Genomic DNA, 16,489 nt, shown 5'->3' on the forward strand with positions numbered 1-16,489 from the left:
CCAGGGCTTTGCATTAGATGCTATTTAAGTCCCCTTCCAACGCAAACCATTCCATGCTTCAATAAAAACAGCCACGCACACACAAGCGGGAAGTAGGAGGAGATCAAGATGTTAACAACGAAAAAACGATAGGAGCGCCAGGAAAACGCCCCTTTGCCTCCTCCCTGCCGGAAATGGCGGCTGCCCTCACCTAAGATGGCGGCCGCGCGGCGCAGTGACTAAACTTCCGCCTCCTCCCTCCGCCCTGGCAGCGCCGGGCTCCGTGAGGGGCCGTGAGGGGCTCAGCGGCGGCCGGGCCCGGGCTGAGCCTCCCTGCGGCCGTCACGGCGCTCGGGGCAGCGTCCGCTCCCTGCCCGGCGGCTCCCGGTGAGTGCGGGCGGCTTCTCCCGCTCCCCTCTTGATGAGGGGCTCCGAGGGGTTCTGAGGGGTTTTGGGTGCTGTGAGAGACTCTGAGGGGTTCTAGTGGGCTCTGAGGGGTCTTGGGGGCTCTGAGGGGTTCTGGGGCCCTGAGTGCTCTGGAGGGTTTTGGGGGCTGTGAGAGATTCTGAGGGATTTTGGGGGCTCTGAGGGGTTCTGAGATTTTGGGGGCTTTGAAGGATTTTGGGGGCTCTGAGGGGTTTTGGTGTTACTGGGGGCGCTCTCTGTGGGGTTTGAGATTATTTTTCACTTGGAATGGGGTGGGATACTCGGATTTGATGGCTCTGGGACAGAATTTGGGATTATTTTTCCCTGGAATGGCCCCTGTGGTCACTTCCAGGACAGGATATTAGGATTTTTTGGGACAGCTCCTCCTTGCTGCTGTTTTCTGTGTGTTTCCAGCTCCCCTTTCTCTTGGATCTGCCCCTATAAATTCCATATATTTATTATTTAACAGGCTAACCCTGTGACATCTTGTTTCAGTTTAACTTGGTTTTCCTCTTCTTTCCCTTTCAGATCATTTAACCTACAGTGATATCTTGCTTCAAATTTTAATTTGTTTTTCTTTTTAAATCCTTTAACCCAGAGTAACCTTTTCCTTCAAATTTTAACTTATTTTTCCATTTAGATCCTTTAACCCACTTTAAAGAAAAGCGACTTTTTCCTTCAAAACTTACTTACCTTATTTTCCTCTCCTTTCCCTTTTAGATCCTTTAACCCTCAGTGACCTTTTCCTTCTGAGTTTAATTAGTTTCTCCCGTTCTTCCCCTTTTAGATCCTTTCACCCACTTTAAGGAAAAGTGACCTTTTCCTTCAAAACTTAATTTATTTTTCCTTTTAGATCCTTTAACCCACTTTAAGGTAAAGCAACCTTTTCCTTCAAGACTTAATTATTTTTCCTCCTCTTTCCCTTTTAGCTCCCAGCGACTCCGACCACCGATAAACCCCAAGAAGCCCTATAAAAGCCCCAAAATGCAGTCGGGACGGGCTGTGCTGTGCAGCCTGGGCTGGCTCTCCCTCTCCCTGCTGTCGCTGCTGTTCCCGGCCGGGTGTGCCAGGCCTGCCAACCTGTCGGCGCTGCGGGGCCGGGAGGAGCTGCTGCCCCCCGAGCACCTGAACGGCGTCCGGCTGGAGCGGGATGGGCACCTGAACCGGGAGCTGCCTCAGGAGCTCTTCCTGGGCCGCGAGCGAGAGCGCTTCGAGGAGGACTCCCAGCCCCGCCGCAACAGGAGGAAGCTGGTGGGCATCTTCTCCAAGTGAGTCGGGGAGGGAAGGGTTAAAAAAAAAAAACCCACCAAAAAATCCCCAAAAAATTTAACCCCCCCCCAAAAAAAAACCAAAAAACAAACAAACAAAAAAAACCTACAAAAAAACCCTAACCTCCCCCCAAAAAAACCCCAAAAAACCAAAAAATGAAACAAAACACAAAAAAAACCAAACAAAAAACCCCCAAAAAAACCCTACAAAAAAACCTACAAAAAATTCCCAAAAATACCCCAGACCCTCCCCCCCCAAAAAAAAACAAACCCAAAAAACCCCCAAAAACAACAACAACAAAAAATCCAATAAAACCCCAGAAAAACAAAAAATAAAAGGGAATTTTGCTGCGATTGAATTGGAAATATTAAGAGTTCAAAATTGAAAATTTGAATTAATATTTCAAAATTGGGAATTTGAACTCATGTTCTCAAAATGGGGACTTTTAATTTAAAAATTGGGAGGTTTAATGTTTCAAAATTAGATAAAAAGAGAATATTTTCCATTAATGCTTTTTTTTTAAAGTGAATTAATTTCTTTACTCGGTGGAAAAATAATTGCATTTTATTTTAACACATTCAAGCATTTTCTTTACTAAAATTCCCTTTCTTTTGGCTTTTTTCATCAATTCAGACACCAGGTGGCAGAGTTGATTTGCATTTAATTTGCATTTTTGAATTAAAACACCTCCACTTAATCCCATGATGGGGAGGAACTTTCAAAGCTTCATTTGCTGCAAAATGACCATGAATAAATCGAATTTAATTCAAATAATTCATGAATAAATAACAAATAAATGCTAAAAGCATCTCCCTGGTGGAAAGTGATATTGAAACCCCCAAAATTTGCATTTTTTGTGGGTTTTTTGTCTCTTTTTTCGCATTTAGTTGACATTTTAAGGCCAATCATATCTTGAATAATTTGAGTTTCAATCAAAACAACTCAAAGGCAAACTGGGGCTTTTTAATTCTGTGTTTAATTCAAGTTTTGGGTTTTTTCTCCAAAAATTAGTGGGTTGGAGGTACTTTAAATAGAATTTAAAATAGTAACAAAATAAAATCTGATTTTTAGTGATATTTTGAGTTACAAGGTATGATATGAGGTGCTTTAAATAGAATTTAACAAAAAAAAATCTGAATTTTTAGTGATATTTTTTTAATTACAAGGTGTGGTATGAGCTGCTTTAAATAGAATTTGAAATGGTAACAAAATGAAATTTAAGGTATATTTTGTATATTTATTTAATGCTCAAAAAAAACCCTCAGAGTGGCAGAAAATTGGATTTATTTTTTATTTGGAAGTGTAATTTTTTAATTAAGTTCTCAATGAAATAAGGATTAATCCGATTGGGTTTTCCTGATCACTTTAATCAGGAAAAATTGAATTTTGCAGCTTTGAATCCAAGAAATTCCTTGGGGTAAACTCATGGAGAACAAATACAACATTCACATGTGTTAAAAAATAAAAATAATTTTTTTTTTCTTTAAAGGTGGCTTGGAAAGAGAAATTTGAGAGAAAATTCAAAATCTGGAAGAAAATTTTTCCAATTCTGAACTTGCAGTGACCCAAAATTCCATCATTTGTGGAAAAATTCCCTCAAAACCATGATTTAATTCTAGAAAAAATAATCATTTCACTGATTAATAAGCTAAATCTTGCTAAATTAAATGAAATTAATTAAATTATATTTCTTTAATTCTGAATTAAAGGCTGATCTGTTGCTTGTTTCTCAGAGAGAATCCAAAGTATTCATTTTTTTTGTAAATTTCAGCTGAAAAAGCCAAGTTATTAATTAAAAACTGAGCAAATCTTTCCCTCTTAAACTCCAAATTAAAATTCTGTTTATTTAAATTGATTCAAAAAATTATTTTACCTTATTATTTTTAGAGTGGATAGAAATAATGATCAAAAAATCAGCGCCAAGGAGATGCAGCGTTGGATCATGGAGAAAACAGAGGAGCATTTCCAGGAGGCCGTGCAGGAGAACAAAATGCACTTCAGGGCCGTGGATCCTGATGGGGATGGTAAAATCCACTTCTTTCCCCTGAAAAAAAAAATCACTTTTTAAATCAGTTTTGGGATCTTGAATTTATTTCTGGCATCAAATTTCCATTGAGAATGGCAAATTTGGATTTTTGTGGGAAAGGATGTAAAGAAATGAAAAAAAAAGGAATAAATTGAATTCTTCACCAAATTTTATGGGGGAAAAACCCCAAAAAATTAAAACTAGTGACAGCTTTTATGTTCTCATTCCTAAAATTCAGTGTGGGGTTGTGATGTTGCTGATTTTAAAAGAATTAAATCCAAAATTGTTTATTTCAAGTTGAAATTTTCTCAATTTCAGGTCACGTTTCATGGGATGAATATAAAATTAAATTCTTGGCCAGTAAAGGCTTCAATGAGAAGGAAATTGCAGAGAAAATCAAAAACAATGAGGAATTAAAAATAGATGAAGAAAGTAAGTGTAAAATGGTATTTTTATTCTTAAAACCTGGGGGTGAAAAGAAAAATGGGAGGGAAATATTTGGGTTGTGCTGCTTGAGGAGGAGTTAAAAAAAAAAAAAACAACCTGCATTTTTCCATCAAAAATCCGCTGGGAAAATGAGAATTTTTTAGAGGAATTTTCCTGTTTTCCCTCCTTAATTATAAAAGAAATAATATTAATTTTTCCATCTAAAATTTGCTGTGAAAATGACATTTTTAAGAGGAATCTTCTTGTTTTTACCTTAAATAATTTATTCTAAAATCCCCCCAAAATTACATCAAAATTCATCCTGACCAGAATCTGCCATGAAAATTGCAATTTTAAGGGGAATCTGCCATGAAAATTGCAATTTTTGAGGGCATTTTCCCCCTTAAAAAAAAATCAGAATTTTCTCAAAAATCCCCCAAAAACCAAAGCCAAAATCCAGCAATCCCACATTGCTCCCGCCACAAAAACTTTGATTTTTACAAGGAATTTTCCTTTTTTTTTTTTTTTTCCCCCTAGGAACACCATTTACCTTTCCTGTAAACCCCCCCCCCCTTGCACCTTTCCCTTTCCCTGCAGGGCTGAGTCATTTCCAAATCGCTTGGGTGACATTTTCCAGCAGTGAAAAAAACTGAAATTAAAAAATAAAACGGCTGAAATGCAACAAAAAAGGAGCTGAGAATTGCAGGGAAATCACCTGGGGTGGTTCCAGGAACTGCTGAGTCAGCGCCGCTGCACCTGAGCCCCAAAATCTGCAGGAAAATCAAATTATTCAGCCTCCACTTCCTCTGGGGTTCTTTTTTTCTTTTTTTTTCCTCTTCCAAAAGTGATTTTTAGGGTTTTTATTTTAAATCAAAAGCACCTCGGGGGTGTGGAGTTCAAGGCGCTTTCTGTAGAAATTTGGATTTCGGGTCAAGCTTTTATTTTAATTAATATTTTATTTTATTTAATTAATGGATGTTGGTGGATAATTGGATTGTGGGATGAAATGGAGGACTTCCGTGGGATTTTGGTGCTGATTTTTCTGTTCCTACATCACTAAATTTAATTTTTCTTGCAGCAAAAATATGGAATTAAATATAAATATAAATAAATAAATTAAATACAAATATAACAAAATATCTGCAGGGTTTAGGCTTTAAAAAAATCATTGATTAAACACCCGAGAGCTTGAAATGAGGGGGTTGTGACCGATTAAATCCTAAAAATTGATTGGGACAAAGCATTAAAAATTGGATTGGGACAACTGAAATCCTAAAAATTTGATTGGGACAATTTAAATGCTAAACATGGATTGGGAGAACTGAAATTCCTAAAACTTGGTTGTGCCAACTCCTAAAAATGGATCGGGGCAATCCCAAAATTTGGGATGAACTGAAATCTACAGAGAGATTCTGCCAAATCCCAAAAAAACGGGATGGGGGCAGTTCCAGAATTTGGGATGAATTGTGCCAAATCCTACAGACAGATGGGGACAGTTCCAGCCCTTGGGCTGAGCTGCATCCCAAACTGCACTGGTGCAGGTGCAGCATTTGGGCTGAGCTGCATGCCAAGCTGCACAGGCGCATTTGGGCTGAGCTGCATGCCAAGCTGCACGGGCGCAGTTGCAGCCTTTGGGCTGAGCTGCATGCCAAGCTGCACGGGCGCAGTTGCAGCCTTTGGGCTGAGCTGCATGCCAAGCTGCACGGGTGCAGTTGCAGCCTTTGGGCTGAGCTGCATCCCAAGCCGTCGGTGCCGTTGCAGCGCAGGAGGTGCTGGACAACCTGAAGGATCGCTGGTACCAGGCGGACAATCCCCCCCCGGACCTGCTGCTGAGCGAGCAGGAGTTCCTGTCCTTCCTGCACCCCGAGCACAGCCGCGGCATGCTGCACTTCATGGTGCAGGAGATCGTCCGGGACCTGGGTAAGCCGGGATTTCTGGGAATTGTATCCATGGATTCCTGTTCTTGGTGTGCATTGTGGGGAGGGAATGGTCAGGTGGAGTTCCATGGACTCCCATTTTATGTGGATATTCACACAGCCGTGGCTGCTGCACTTCATGGTGCAGGAGATTGTCTGGGATTTAGGTAAACTGGGATTTCCTGGGAATTGTGTCCATGGGTTCCATGGGTTCCCATTGTATCCATGGTTTCCCGGGGTTTTTTATGTGGGTGTTGGGAGGGAATGGTCTGCTGGAGCTCCTGTCCTTCCTGCACCCCGAGCAAGGCGCAGCTGCTGCACTTCATGGTGCAGGAGATCGTCCGGGATCTGGGTAAGCCGGGATTTCTGGGAATTGCATCCATGGATTCCCATTTTTTATGTGAATTTTGGGAGGGAATGGTCAGGTGGAGGAATTGTGTCCCTGGATTCTCTTTTTTTATGTGGATTTTGGGAGGGTTTTGCATGGAATAGTCTGGTGGAGTTCCATGGATTCCCATTTTATGTGGATATTTGCACAGCCACGGCTGGGACCTGGGAAATCCAGGATTTCCTAGGAATTGCATCCATGGATTCCCAGTTTTCTGTGGGTATTGGGAGGGGTTTGGCTTTTTGCGCAGCTCAGTGGGAAATTCCTATTTTTATGGGAATTAAGTGAATATATTTTTTGTGCAGCTCAGTGGGAAATTCACATTTCTATGTGAATTAAGTGAATATATTTGAATTTTTTGCACAGATCAGGAGGAAATTCCCCTTTTTACGGGAATGAAGTAGATCTATTATAAATTTTTGCACAGATGAGTAGGAAATTCCTATCTTGACAGGAGTTAAGCAAACCTATTTTAATTTCTTGTACTTTTTTATGGGAATTAAGGAAATATAATTAAGGGAATTAAGTGAATTTTTTTGCACAGACCAGAAGGAAGTTCCCATTTTCACAGAAATGAACTGAATATATTTGAATTTTTTGCACCGATTGGGAGGAAATCCCCATTTTTCCGGGCACTGAATTCACTAATTTGAATTTCCGTGTTCCCGGGGATCGCGGTGCCCACTCTGACCCGGTGTCTCTCTACAGACCAGGACGGGGATAAGAGGCTGACCCTGCCCGAGTTCATCTCGCTGCCCGTGGGCACGGTGGAGAACCAGCAGGCACAGGACGTCGACGACGACTGGGTGAGGGATAGGAGGAAGGAGTTCCAGGAGGTTATCGACGCCAACCGCGACGGCATCGTCACCATGGAGGAGCTGGAGGTCAGTCCAAAACTCGGCTTTGGAAATGTCAATAATTCACTCACAGCTCCGTTTTTTATTAAATAATGGAGTATTTAAATTTAATTTTCATTTTGCGTTAATTTCATTTAAAATGCGGCTTTAAAAGCGGCATTAATTCGCTTACAGCTCAATTGTTTTAATAAAAAATGGAATATTTTTAATTTCATTTAATAGTTGATATAATATATATGTTTTATATATGTTATTTTTTACATAAATAAAAATATATAATATATATTATATATTTAAATGTGTATTGTATATTATGTATATGTATATATTATATATACGTATATATATTATATACATATATTATTTAAATATATGTGATATATAATATATATTATATATATTATGTATTATATATGTTATCTATATTATATATTTAAATATATGTATGATATATATTATTTAAATATATATAATATACATGTTATTATATATAGTATATATTATTTATAATATATCTTTTATATTTTATATGTTTGATACATATACTTGATTTAATATTAGATTTAATATTTGGAATATTTGATTTCATTTTAATTTCACATTAATTTCATTTAAAATACAGCTTTGAAAGCCTCAAAAATTGAGTTACAGCTCAATTTTTTATAAGTATTTCATTTAAAAACAGAGTATTTTGATTTAATTTCAATTTCACAATAATTTCATTCAAAATGCACTATTAAAACCCTCAGAAATGCCATGACAGCTGAATTTGTGATGAAATTCCCGTTTTCCCAGGAGTACATGGACCCGATGAACGAGCACAACGCGCTGAATGAGGCGCGGCAGATGATCGCTGTGGCCGACGAGAACCAGGACCACCAGCTGGAGCTGGAGGAGATCCTCAAGTACAGCGAGTACTTCACTGGCAGCAAGCTCATGGACTACGCCCGCAACGTCCACGAGGAATTCTGACCTTCCTCCCCTTCCAGAACTTTCTATCCGCTCCCCACCCGCTGACGAAACACAAAAATCCCGGGGAAACGGCTTCAGCCGAGCGGCGGGAATCGCTCCTGGCGGGCTCGCGCTTCTCTGTCCGTCTCTGCGCTCCGCGGCTCCTCGCAGGGATTTCCCTGCTGGAAAAACGGTGGGAATTCCTGGATTCAGGTAATTTCCCTGCTCGGTTTGGGGTTGAAGGCAGCTGGAATTCTGGGTGGGGAGGATTCTGGAATATTCCCTGGTTTCCTTCGGCTTCTCATCCAGGGGATCCCAAATAAAACTTGGATTTGGGTGGAGGAATGTTTGTCCTCCACACCCAATTCCATTTGAGAAATTCCTTAAATTTAGAGAAATTCCTTAAGTTATATTCCCTTGTTGCCCTCACAGATGCTGATGCAGGGAATCCCAAATAAAACTTGGATTTTGGGAATTTTGGTGGTTCCAAGGAATGTTTACCCTCCTGGGAATATCCACACTCAATTCCAGTCTTTTTCTCAACTTCCTGAAGAGTTGTTGGGAATTAAATGGAATTTTTTCAGGGAGCTGTGGGGAAGAATTTATTTGAAACGTTACAGAAAAACTTTCTGGAATTAAATAAATAAAATAACATTATTTAAAATTAAATTAATATAAAATTACTTTTTTTGTTGTTGACATCCGCACTGGCAATGGGAGATTCTGGATTTATAAAATCAGATTTTGGCCAAAAATCAAACAATTGGGGAGTTTTTTTGGGAATTTAAGCTGTTGGATAAAGCAGTAGGAATTCCCATGGAGTTTTATGGCTGCTTAATTAAAATTCACTGCTAAAATTAATGAGCTCTGTGCTATTTAATGCTGTTAATGAGCTGCTGATGATGATATGGGGGAAATTCCAGGCTTTAGGTGAGCTCTAAAAAAGCAACTCTGTCCCAAATAAAATTGATTTTTTCCTCTGCTTCCAACTTTCCTGGGAAAAAACCCTCTTTGGGAAAGAATTCCTGAAATGAATGAGATGTTTTATTTGATTAAATTTATTCTTAATATAATGTAAATACAGGAATTGCTATCCCTCTTTCCCTTTTCCTGCTTTATTTGATGTTTTTATTAAATTCCTTGGATAAAAGGTTTTATATACTTTTTTTGTTTGTTTTGTTTTCCATTTAATATTTCTCTCCATGCTTTGGAAATTCTGCTGCTTTTAAAGTTTGGTGGGGGGCAGGGGGGTGGGGGGAAATAAGAGGAATAAATTCCATGGATAATCTCCAATAAAATGAGTTTAAACACAAAAATTCTAGTAAAATCAGCTGATAATTGTAATTTATCTATGAAGAGATTTTTAGGACACCATCCTAATTTGATTTTGGGATAACATGAGCATGGAATCTCTAATTTCTCAGTATTTTCTAGAGTCGGTGAAGGTAAAGCTGGATTCCAGGCAGCTGGAAAATTGAGATCCTGGATCCAATTCTAATAGGCTGGAAAATGAAATTCCCTTAATTCTCACCTATTTTGTGGATTCAGTGATGCCAGGGAGCTCTCCTAGAAGTGAATGGGTTCCTGGAAAACGGAATTCCCGAATTCCGGCTCAGCCAGGGTATCTCCCCAGCGCTCCTCCATCCCTGCTTTTCCAGCCATTCCCATCGGGATTCCCCTCCTTTGAGGGCTCCTTTTACCCCTTTAACCCTTTTCAAGCTCAGCATTTCCTTTTCCTGCCCAAAAACCCCAAACCGGGAGCGGGAAGGGGCGTGGAGAAAAGTGGGAATTTCCCTCAAGTGTCCCCGCCCGGAGCCGTTCCTGCACTCGGCGCTGCCGTGAGGGGAAGGAAAGGTGTCCTGAAGGGAACGGAGCCGTGAGGGGAAAGGGAAAGGCGCTTTGAGGGGCCGGTGGCGTGAAGGGAACGGAGCAGTGAGTGAGGGGAAGGAAAGGTGTTCTGAGGGGAATGGAGCCGTGAAGGGGACGGTGCTGTGAGGGGAAAGGCTCCGTGAGAAGAAAAGCTCCGTGAAGGTTCGGCTCCGTGCGGGGTCCGTGCCGTGAGAGAAACGGCGCCCTGAGGGGAAGGGCGGCGATGGCGCTTCCAAGGATTGCCTGGAACCTCCCCGCGTTCTGCTGGCTGCTGGCCGTGCCCATTCCCGCTTCCCTGGGCTGGGAATGCCCGGAGCGCCAGTACCGCTTCCACGAGCGATGCTGCAGCGACTGCGCCCCCGGTGAGTGCCCGCCGCCACGGCAGAGCCGCACTTCGGAACTGCTTCTTAGTAAAATACCTATTTCTTACTGAAATACCCGGTTTTTAATGGAATATCTCTTTTTTTTTTCTTAGTGGAATAGAGATTTTAGTGCAATACCTATTTTTTAATGTAATACCTACGTTTTTAGACTGATAAAAACAAGTTTTAAACCAAAAAAAAATCGGGAAAATCTTCCTTTTTGAGAGTGATTTTTAACTTCGTTTTAATGTTTTTTTCTTCCTAAATGCCTCAGTTAGGGGAATATCCTACACTCTGGAAGGGATGTTTGGGATCCACTAGGACAAAAATTTTGGGCATTTTCCCCAACTTCAGCCCTCCCCAGCCCTTTTCAGCCACTCCATTAAATGTTGATTTTTTTTTTTCCCCTCTGGCCAAACTTCCAGTGATTTTTCTCCTAACCAGGAACTGCCAAATTGTGGGCACTGTTTGATCCTAAAGGGTGAAATTTAGGATTTTTACCGTCACCATCCCAACCAATCCTGATTTATTCCCAAAGCATAAAATTAGGATTTTTCCTGTCACGATCCCAACCAATCCTGCTTTATTCCCAAAGGATAAAATTAGGATTTTTCCTGTCATGATCCCAGCCAATCCTGATTTATCCCAAAGGATAAAATTAGGATTTTTCCTGTCATGATCCCAGCCAATCCTGATTTATCCCAAAGGATAAAATTAGGATTTTTCCTGTCATGATCCCAGCCAATCCTGATTTATTCCCAAAGGATAAAATTAGGATTTTCCCCCTCACCATCCCCGCCAGTCCTGATTTATTCCCAAAGGATAAAATTAGGATTTTTCCCCTCAGGACCCCACTGAATCCTGATTTTTGGGTGTGTTTTAGGGGAGAGGATGTGGAATCAGCTGACCCCGTGTGCTCCCCAGGCCAGTGACACATTGTTCGGTCCCAAAGGATGAAATTTAGGATTTTTCCCCTCAGGACCCCACTGAATCCCAATTTTTGGGTGTTTTTAGGGGAGAGGATGCGGAGCCGCTGCACGGCCTCGGCGGACACCGTCTGCTCGCCCTGCCAGGACGGATATTTCAGCTCCCAGCACCACCATGGCCTCTGCCACAGCTGCACTGTCTGCAACGCCTGTGAGTGCTGGGATGGGGGGAAAAAAATCCCTTTTCTTGGGAAAAAAATCCCTTTTTTTTGGGAAAAAATCCAATTTTTGATGGGGAAAAAATTGCTTTTTTAGGGAAAAAAATCCCCCCTTTTTTGGAAAAAATCCCTGAATATTTCTGAGGGAAAAATCACATTTGGGAAAAAAAAAAAAAGAAAAGCCTTTTTTAGGGAAAAGAAACAATTTTTGAGGGAAAAAAATCCCTCTTTTTGGAAAAAATCTCATTTCTGAGGGAAAATACCCATTTTGTGGGGAAAAATGCTTGGTTTGGGGCATTTTGGGGGAAAAATCCATTTTTTTGGGGAAAAAATCCAATTTTTGAGGGAAAAAATCCCATTTTGGGGGGAAAAATGCCTTTTTGGACAGGAAAATCACTTTTGGGAGGAATGCCTTTTGGGGGCATTTTTGAGGAAAAAATACTATTTTGGGCGAAAAATCCCTTTTTTGAGCAAAAACCTCCTCATTTGGGGGGGAAATTTCTTTCTTGGGGCATTTTTGGGGGAAAAAATCCCCTTTTTGGGTTATTTTGGTGGAGAAAAAAATCCATTTTGGGGTAAAAAATCCCCCTTTGGGCTGCTCCAGAGGTCCTACCTGCAAACCACTGTCCTCAACGAAGTCATTAAATTAATTACTAATTATGAATAGTTAAATTGCTGAATGGTGCAGCTCCTGCACATGGCCCTGAGGTGTTAATTGGTGCTGTTAATGAGGGAATTAATGAATGAATCTCGGCCTGGCCAGGGAAGGGCAGCGTGGAGGTGAAGCCCTGTGAGAAAACCTCGGACAGGATCTGTGCCTGCCGGGCGGGATTCCAGCCGGACAGGGGCACTCCTGGAATTCCCCTGGGAAAGGGTGAGCGGGGATTGGGAATTCCTATGGGAATGGGTGAGCGGGGATCGGAAATTCCTGTGGGAAAGGGTTGGGATCTGGAATTCCCTTGGGAAGGGGTGAGCGGGGATCTGGGATTCCCCTGAGAAAGGGTGAGCGGGGATCGGGAATTCCCTTGGGAGGAGTTGGGATTTGGAATTCCCTTGGGAAGGATTGGGTCTGGCATTCCCTTGGGAAGGGTTGGGTCTGGAATTCCCTTGAGAAGCAGTGAGTCCAGGATGTGCCAGCTGGAATTCCCTTTGGAATTCTGGGATGTGCCAGCCTTCCCAAAATCCTGCCTCCCACGTGGCAGGAATTCCTGGCTGGAACTGTGGGATCCTCCCAGATAACATCCAGAGTCTTGGATAATCCAGAATTCCCAGTGGATAAATCTGGGAATTCTGCCACTTCCTTGGATAATTTCCATAACTGATAATTCCCAGAATTTCCAGAGGATAAATCTAGGAATTCTGCTGAGAATTCTGCCACTTTCCAGGATAATTTCCATCATTGATAATCCCTGATAATTCCCAGTGGATAAATCTGGGAATTCTGCTGGAAAATCCCTTTTTCCCCCCCAGAGTGTTCCCGATGTCCTGCAGGGACTTTCTCCAGAGGAAAGAACGAGAACTGCCAGCCTTGGACCAAGTAGGAATTCCTTTTTGGGGGAAAAAACTCATTTTTTGGGAAAAATCTCTTCTGGGTGAGGAAAAAAAAACAGGTTTTTGGGGAAAAAAAATACCTTTTGGGGGAGGAAAATAATTGTTTTTTGGGGGGAAAAAATCCCTTCTGGGTGAGGGAAAAAAATTGGTTTTTTAATGGGAAAAAAATTCTTTCTGGGGGAGGAAAAAATCGTGTTTTTTTAGGAAAAAAATCCTGTCTGGGGGAGGAAAAAAAGTTGGTTTTTTGGGGAAAAAAGTCCATTTTGGGGGAGGAAAAAAATCAGTTTTTGTAGGGATAAAATCCTACATTTATAGGGATAAAATCCTACATTTGTAGGAATAAAATCCTACATTTGCAGGGATAAAATCCTACATTTGTAGGGATAAAATCCTATAGGGATAAAGCACAGATTGGGATTGCAGGGATGGGATTTAGGAATACATTCCATGTTGGAAAAACCTCTGGAATTTCTTTTCCAGCTGCAGCACTTTGGGGAAGAGCACGCTCCAGGCTGGCACGGGCACAGAGGATGCCCAGTGCGGCACGGAAATCCCGGGAAACAGGGCTCCCTTTCCCACGGAAATCCCGGGAAACAGGGCTCCCTTTCCCACGGAAATCCCGGGAAACAGGGCTCCCTTTCCCACGGACTTCCCGGGAAAAAGGGCTTCCTCTGCCACAGAATTCCCAGAAAACAGGGATCCCTTTCCCACGGAATTCCCAGAAAACAGCTCCAGAGCTTCCAGCCCTAGGGAGATCCCCGCAGTCTGTCGGGATCCCAGCGTTCCCACGGAGCCTGGATGGGGTAAGGATGGGCAGGGAATCAGCTGGGATGGGAATTCCCATTTTGTCTGAATCCTTTTCTGCATTTCACACAACATTCCAGGATCCCACATTCCATGGAAAGCTGCTTTCCTGGGATGGGAAATCCCATTTTCTCTGAATCCTTTTCTGGATTTCACACAATATTCCAGGATCCCAGATTCCTGGGAATTCTCATTTTCTCAGAATTCCCATTTTCTCAGAAATCCTTTCTGTATTTCCCACATTCCAGGATCCCACATTTCCCCAGCATTCCCAGAGTTCTGGATTCTCCCTCTGGAATCTGGGAACTCCATGCAGCACCAGGAATCTTCGTTTTTTTAGGGAATTTTTCCCTTCCCATTCCAGGCTCTTTATCCCTGCTCCTGCTGTGCCTGCTCCTGCTGCTGGTGAGTGGAATTTCCATCCTGCTCCTGATCGTCCAGGCAGCACGGAAAAAATCCCGGAATGGGCCTGTCAGGAGCGGCCAGCACAGTGAGTTCCTTTTTCTGGGATCAAAACCTGGAAAAAACAATCCAGAGAGTCCCTTTTCTGGGATAAAAATCCTGGAAAACTTAATCCAGTGAGTTCCCTTTTTTATAGGATTAAAAAAAAAAAAAAAAAAATCAGGAAAAAATTTAATCCAGTGACTTCCCCTTTTTCTGGGATAAAAATCCTGGAAAATTTGATCCAGTGAGTTCCTTTTTCTGGAATCAAAATCCTGGAAAAATTAATCCAGAGATTCCCTTTTTATGGGATAAAAAGCCTGCAAAAAAATTAATCCAATGGCAAAACTGAGTTCTAAAATCAGGATCAAGTGGGAAGACAGAGTTTAAAGCCAGGTTTAAGTGACCAAGCTGAGCCTGAAGCTGGGATTAAGTGGCAAAATGGTATTTAAAGCCAGGTTTTAGTGGCCATGCTGAGCCTGAAATTGGGATTAAGTGGCAAAATGGAGTTTAAAACCCGGTGTAAGTGACCAAGCTGAGCCTGAAGCCGGGATCGAGTGGCCCTGGCTGGGTGGGCTCTCCCTGCTCTGGCATTCCCGGGGTTCCCGCGGAGCCGCAGCCGGGCGCTGAGCCCGCGGGGAGGCCAAAGGCCGGGGGAGCCCGTTCCTTGATTGTTCCCTGATCCCGAACAATTCCCTGTTTTCCAGAGGGGAACAGCTGCCGGATCCCCATCCAGGAGGAGCAGATAGACTCCAACTCCAGCCTCATCAAAAACTGACTCGGCTTTGGGCTCTCCTGCATCCCCGCCTGAGACTAATTAGGGACTAAGTGGCAAAACTGAGCTCTAAAATCGGAATTAACTCAATCCACACTTCATGAAATGAATTTTCCCTCTCTAATTGCTTTTCCACAAATTTGGCAAAGGAATTTTTTGGGAGGAAATCCCAAACTCTAGAATGTCTGGGAGGAGCCCGAAGCCTCCTTTGGCTGAATTTGAAACATTCCCTTGAAAATTCCAGAAAAATGGAATTTTTGAATTATTCAGGAATTATCTTCCCACCAAATATTGACAGAAAACTCCACAAAAACAGGAATTTGGAGTCCACAGTAGCGAGCATATGCCAAAAAATCCAGCAGGGAATGGGTGCAGGGATCCAAGAGGTGTTTAAATCCACGGATTTGGAAGATTTGGGAATTTTGATATGTTATACATATCCAGAGGGGTTTATACGGTGTATAGGAACATTTGTATCGTGTACAAAGTGGGATTTGGGGAATAAAACTCCGGAAAAAAACAATCCTGGTTTGTGTGCGGGGGGGGGGGGGGGAACAGGAAATTCCGGCAGGAAGCTGGGATGGCCTCGGGAGGGAGGAGGGAAAGGTTGGGATTAGTTTGGGAGAGGCTGGGATGGGTTTAGGAAAGGCTGGGATGGGTTTAGGAAAGGTTGGGATGGGTTTATTTGTATTTCTGAGGGAAAAAAAATCCCATTTTTCCTTGGATAACAATTGCATTTCTGAGGGAAAAATCCTTCCCTGGATAAAAATTGTATTTCTGAGTGAAAAAAATCCCATTTTTCCTTGGATAAGAATTCTATTCCTGAAGGGGAAAATTCCCATTTTTTCCATGGAAATCTCCCTCAGGAATTCTCCAGCCCTTCCCCCTCTCCCACCCCAACCTTTCCATCCGCCTCCGTCCGGTGAGTAACATCCTGTTTAGGCCGGGCCTAAAGGCTTTAAAGCCAGCCTAAAGGACATTTCTTTCCCCCTCAGAAATCCTGGAGCATCCCTGGATTTCACCCGTGGGAACGGAAATTCCACGTGGGGGGTGAAAATCATTTCAAAGCCGGGCCTAGCCAGGTTTAAGCCGGGCCTAACCACTCTGAAATCCTCCTGTGAGTGAGTTTTTTGTGCCAGGGGTTCCTTTTCTCCCCTAATCAGCAAAAAATCAGCCAAAATTCAGCGTCAGGAAACCGAAACCGCGTCTGCAACGTCCCAGCGCCGCTGACGTGAGGCCCCGGAGCGGGTTCCCTTTTTTGGGGTGATTTCCTTTTTATTTAGGGTGATTTCATTTTTTTAGGAT

General features: G+C 42.4%; 2 protein-coding genes across 4 annotated transcripts; both read left to right on the forward strand.

The window, feature by feature from the left end:
- The first annotated feature begins 210 nt into the window (after positions 1-210).
- Positions 211-9,404, forward strand: SDF4 (stromal cell derived factor 4). The gene is made up of 7 exons (XM_002190230.7): positions 211-366; positions 1,335-1,673; positions 3,562-3,698; positions 4,019-4,132; positions 5,888-6,046; positions 7,139-7,314; positions 8,083-9,404. The coding sequence occupies exons 2-7, from the start codon at positions 1,390-1,392 to the stop codon at positions 8,257-8,259; spliced, it is 1,047 nt and encodes a 348-aa protein (XP_002190266.3). The 5' UTR covers positions 211-366; positions 1,335-1,389; the 3' UTR covers positions 8,260-9,404.
- Positions 9,405-9,539: 135 nt separating this feature from the next.
- Positions 9,540-15,707, forward strand: TNFRSF4 (TNF receptor superfamily member 4). Of its 3 annotated transcripts, XM_030289557.4 has the most exons (7): positions 9,540-10,469; positions 11,484-11,606; positions 12,377-12,487; positions 13,084-13,150; positions 13,645-13,967; positions 14,333-14,458; positions 15,117-15,707. In XM_030289557.4, exons 1-7 carry the CDS (start codon positions 10,331-10,333, stop codon positions 15,185-15,187), a joined length of 960 nt encoding a protein of 319 aa, XP_030145417.1. In that variant the 5' UTR covers positions 9,540-10,330; the 3' UTR covers positions 15,188-15,707. The 3 variants fall into 3 exon arrangements, with proteins under 3 accessions (XP_030145417.1, XP_041576411.2, XP_041576412.2); XM_041720477.2 differs by having other exon boundaries at positions 14,333-15,707; XM_041720478.2 differs by lacking the exon at positions 11,484-11,606 and having other exon boundaries at positions 14,333-15,707.
- The last annotated feature ends 782 nt before the right edge of the window (positions 15,708-16,489 follow it).

The sequence above is a fragment of the Taeniopygia guttata genome, chromosome 21, assembly GCF_048771995.1.
Source record: "Taeniopygia guttata chromosome 21, bTaeGut7.mat, whole genome shotgun sequence".
NCBI lineage: Eukaryota > Metazoa > Chordata > Aves > Passeriformes > Estrildidae > Taeniopygia > Taeniopygia guttata.